The sequence below is a fragment of the Solanum pennellii genome, chromosome 12 (genome assembly GCF_001406875.1).
Source record: "Solanum pennellii chromosome 12, SPENNV200".
NCBI classification, from domain to species: domain Eukaryota; kingdom Viridiplantae; phylum Streptophyta; class Magnoliopsida; order Solanales; family Solanaceae; genus Solanum; species Solanum pennellii.
In genome coordinates, this window is record NC_028648.1 from 58,289,961 (window position 1) to 58,293,870 (window position 3,910).

Genomic DNA, 3,910 nt, shown 5'->3' on the forward strand with positions numbered 1-3,910 from the left:
CTTCTATTCTTTTAACAATGTCTTTAGAAAATCACTATCTTCTACAACTTTCTTGATATTAAATGTGTCAAATTTCATATTGATGTGTGAAGTTATTATATTAACGCTAAAAAAGATCTCCTCACTTGCGAAAAAATGATGTTACTCGATTTCTGAATATATTTTCTACTTATAAAAGATAGCCGTATTCATCATTTTTCTAAAATAGCAAATTAAAGCAAGTGAATATCTAGATATTTTAAAGTGAACTACTTCAATATAATTGAAACCACAATACAATACAGCATAACACATAAAAAAACTAATAGTAAAATAGAAATCAATATCATAAATCATGTTTCCTACATAATTTTATTATTTCTCTCTATCCTTTCTCTTTGAATTCTTACTTGTCTCACTCAAGAGTCCAACTCTACCCACCCTGACAAGTGACAATATCTATTTTTGTCTCTAATCCCCTACAGAACCCTCTGAACAGCTTCTCCGCCGTCACTTACAGTCAATCTCCGCCACTATGCAAGCCCATTTGCTCTCCCCCACTATATACCCCGCCACCATCACCACCACCACCACCACCACCAGCCCCCTTTTCCCCAAATGTAGGACCCACTTAAGAAAACCACCCACTCTCACCATCCGAGCTTCCTCAACGGAAACATCGACTCCATCACCACAGACCACTACCTCAACAGACCCATCTCAGCAACTCAACAAATACAGCAGCCGCATTACTCAACCCAAGTCACAGGGTGGTTCACAGGCGATTCTCTATGGAGTAGGATTAACTGATGAGGATATGAACAAACCCCAAATTGGGATATCCTCTGTTTGGTATGAAGGCAACACTTGTAATATGCATTTGTTAAAGCTTGCTGAAGCTGTTAAAGAAGGGGTTACAGAAGCTGGCATGGTGGGGTTCAGGTTTAATACCATTGGTGTTAGTGATGCTATTTCCATGGGGACTAGAGGCATGTGTTTTAGTTTGCAGTCAAGAGATTTGATTGCTGATAGTATTGAAACTGTCATGTCTGCTCAGTGGTATGATGGGAATATTGCCATTCCTGGATGTGATAAAAATGTGAGCCTCTTTTATTCTTTTACTGGAAAGAATTTTAGCAGTGATAGAGTAAGGAATTTTACACTATTAGTGTAATGTGACTGTTGTTAATTACCACATTTGCAGGTTATTGATTAATGCTTATTATAAAGAGTTTCATGTGATTGTTTTTTAATCTACCTGATTTGGTTATATTATTTTGGATTTACATATATGGTCTGTTCGTAAATGTAATTCCTTAGTGAATTATTTTTTTCTAGGTAGTGCGTCCTCGTTGAAAGGTTTTGTGAAAGGTATCTTTTCCTTAAAAAATTGGTGTTCTTGATATTTTGGGAAATTGTGAACCTTTTTCTTAATTGTGAGTTCGAGTATTTGGGTCGAGGGTCTTTTGGAGGTAGGTAAGGTCTGCGTACACTCTACCCTTCCTAGACCCCACCCGTTGGATTACACTAGGTACATTGTTGTTGTTGTTGAGTTACGAGTATTCAATTGTAAATTATTAAAGATGATGACGGGCGACTTATTTATTATTTGAATAAAAGATGTGAACTTTGCTATTGTTGTGGAGAAAAAGATGCAAGTTTTGCAATTTTATAGATATATTTAATGCTTCTGCATTTTACTTTCAACAAATTACTGTCTATCCTTGTACGGCCTTACTCTCTTGTTTAGGTTAAATTTCTTTGAGTAGATAAGATTCTTGGTTGATTTCCGGAATGAATATTGATTTTTGGAACTACAACACTTCCAATTAGAAGTGTATTTAAGTATATCATTTTAAAGATTTTTGTATAAAAGTTTGTGGATTTGATTTAATTTGAGAAAGCAAAAAAGATATGAATTCCAGATATTAGGTGACTTTCTGCTGTGAAGATTTATTCAGTTATGCAATTACTTCAAAATACCAAATATTTTTATATGACACGTTACATTTTTTTTTTCTTTTCGAAAAGTTGTTCCCATGACCTGCACTGTTATAACCGGTGGTGGAGCTAGGATCTTCACCGAATGGATTCAAAATATAAATAAGTAAATCACATGAAGAAGCCAAGAGTATTCAACATCTAATTTGATCTTGTATGTATAATGTCATTTTTCGTTCATCTAACTACCCTTACATCTGCTCACAATTATAACATACTCAAATTAAATTGTAATATGTTAAAAAATTTCACATAGAAATTCAAGATTAAATAAATTTTACTTTCTAGCATGTTTACAATTTCCTGCAATTTGCTTCTTTCGTGCTTTTGTGGTGTTCTCTTTCACTAAATTTCTGCCAATGTGTATGCACATGCTATAGTATTGTAGTTCTATTTTTTAGCGGTTAGGGCTGGTGGTACTGAGTAGTCTTGATGGAGTGAAAAGAATGAGACTCTTCTTGGTAACAGGGCCCAAACCATTGAGCTACCCCCTAATCATCTTCTTCTTTTGTCTAATTCTAGCTGCCTGTCATGCTGTATCTCATCGAAATGATAAATTCTTGTTGTAATATGGCAGATGCCAGGTACAATTATGGCGATGGGAAGACTAAACAGGCCAAGTATCATGATATATGGTGGAACCATTAAGGTGAGATTGGAACACTCACATTTTAATTCTTTTTTGTGCATCTAAAGCCTTTTTTCATGTAAAAATAGATGTTATCTTCTAATTTTGTCTGCTTGGAACCATTCCATCCCTTTCAATATTTATTTGGGATTTGTTGAAGTTGAATAACTGTGGGGAATAAACAAAAGGAGAGATAACTAGGATATATACTTGTGGTGGACTGGTGTCTCAAGAAATAATCGGAAAGCAAGTTCGTGGGTATTTGTTTGAGTTTTACTTGATTAAAAACTAGGACAAATATTTCATATACCCAGGATTCCCATAGTTAATAAAAGAAATAGGGAAAAAGAAAGACATTGGGTTCATCAAAAGAAACACGAAGAAGAGAGCTAGCTCGTTACATTTGGAGTTTGTACCAGGAATATTTCACTTTCAGACAGGAATATGGAAAAAGGAAATTTGGAAGGGACACGGTGTAGTATTTGAAATCTATTTGATGTATCGGGAAAATGCGAGAGTAGAGGGAAGTCCTCAATACGAAAGCCGCCTTTACAAGACATCTGGAGAATCTGTGTTAGTGACATGGTGGCGTATGTGGCTCTTTTGCACCTCCTTTTACATGATTTTCCTGTATATGCAGCAGATCCTGTTTGGCTTATTTGAGGTTTTCATTTGTCTTTCCTGCTAAACTTTGTGATATAGTATTACGACTGGTCAGATTTTTTAGGAACTTGTGTGTTAATTGTAGGAAAGCATATGGTATATCCGTTATGCTTGAGTGAAGGAGTTGTTTACTTAGTCAAAAAAGATATTTCTTCATGATGATTGTGGTCTGCTGTCCGGTGCAAAGCCACAAGACCATGCATCTTTTTCAATCAAATCATGACAAAGTTTCTTCTCTTGCTTGTAATTTTCTTGCGTATCACTAAAAGATTATTTCTTATAATCCCCCAAGCATTTTTACAAATTATTAATCAGATTGTCTTAATAAGTTGTTTATGTAGTCGCTAAATCTTCTTAATCTTTAACAAATAAAGCATGGAAAAAAGTACATGTCAATCTGCTATAAACTTCTTTATCGTTCCATTATTTGTCATTGCAACAAAGAGAACTTTTTTTTGATGCATCAAAAAATGCCAATGAAAATGGAGAACTTGTTATGGATGGGATAGGAGACAGAGCAATCCTAATGGTGTAGGACATGTAAAACGGGTGTTGCCACAAATTTATATATTCTTAGCTGTCCTTTTAGGGAAGGAAGTTTGGGAGAGTGGGGGGGGGGGGGGGGGGGGGGGGGGTTTT

At 35.3% G+C, this 3,910-nt stretch overlaps 1 protein-coding gene across 1 annotated transcript in view; it reads left to right on the forward strand.

Annotated features, from left to right (window-relative positions):
• The first annotated feature begins 311 nt into the window (after positions 1-311).
• Positions 312-3,910, forward strand: part of LOC107007276 (dihydroxy-acid dehydratase, chloroplastic-like) — a 14,806-nt gene continuing 11,207 nt past the window's right edge. The window contains exons 1-2 of the mRNA XM_015205833.2: positions 312-1,078; positions 2,558-2,629. Of these exons, the coding sequence (XP_015061319.1) occupies positions 515-1,078; positions 2,558-2,629 (636 nt within the window). The 5' untranslated portion in view covers positions 312-514. The remainder of the gene's footprint in view (positions 1,079-2,557; positions 2,630-3,910) is intronic.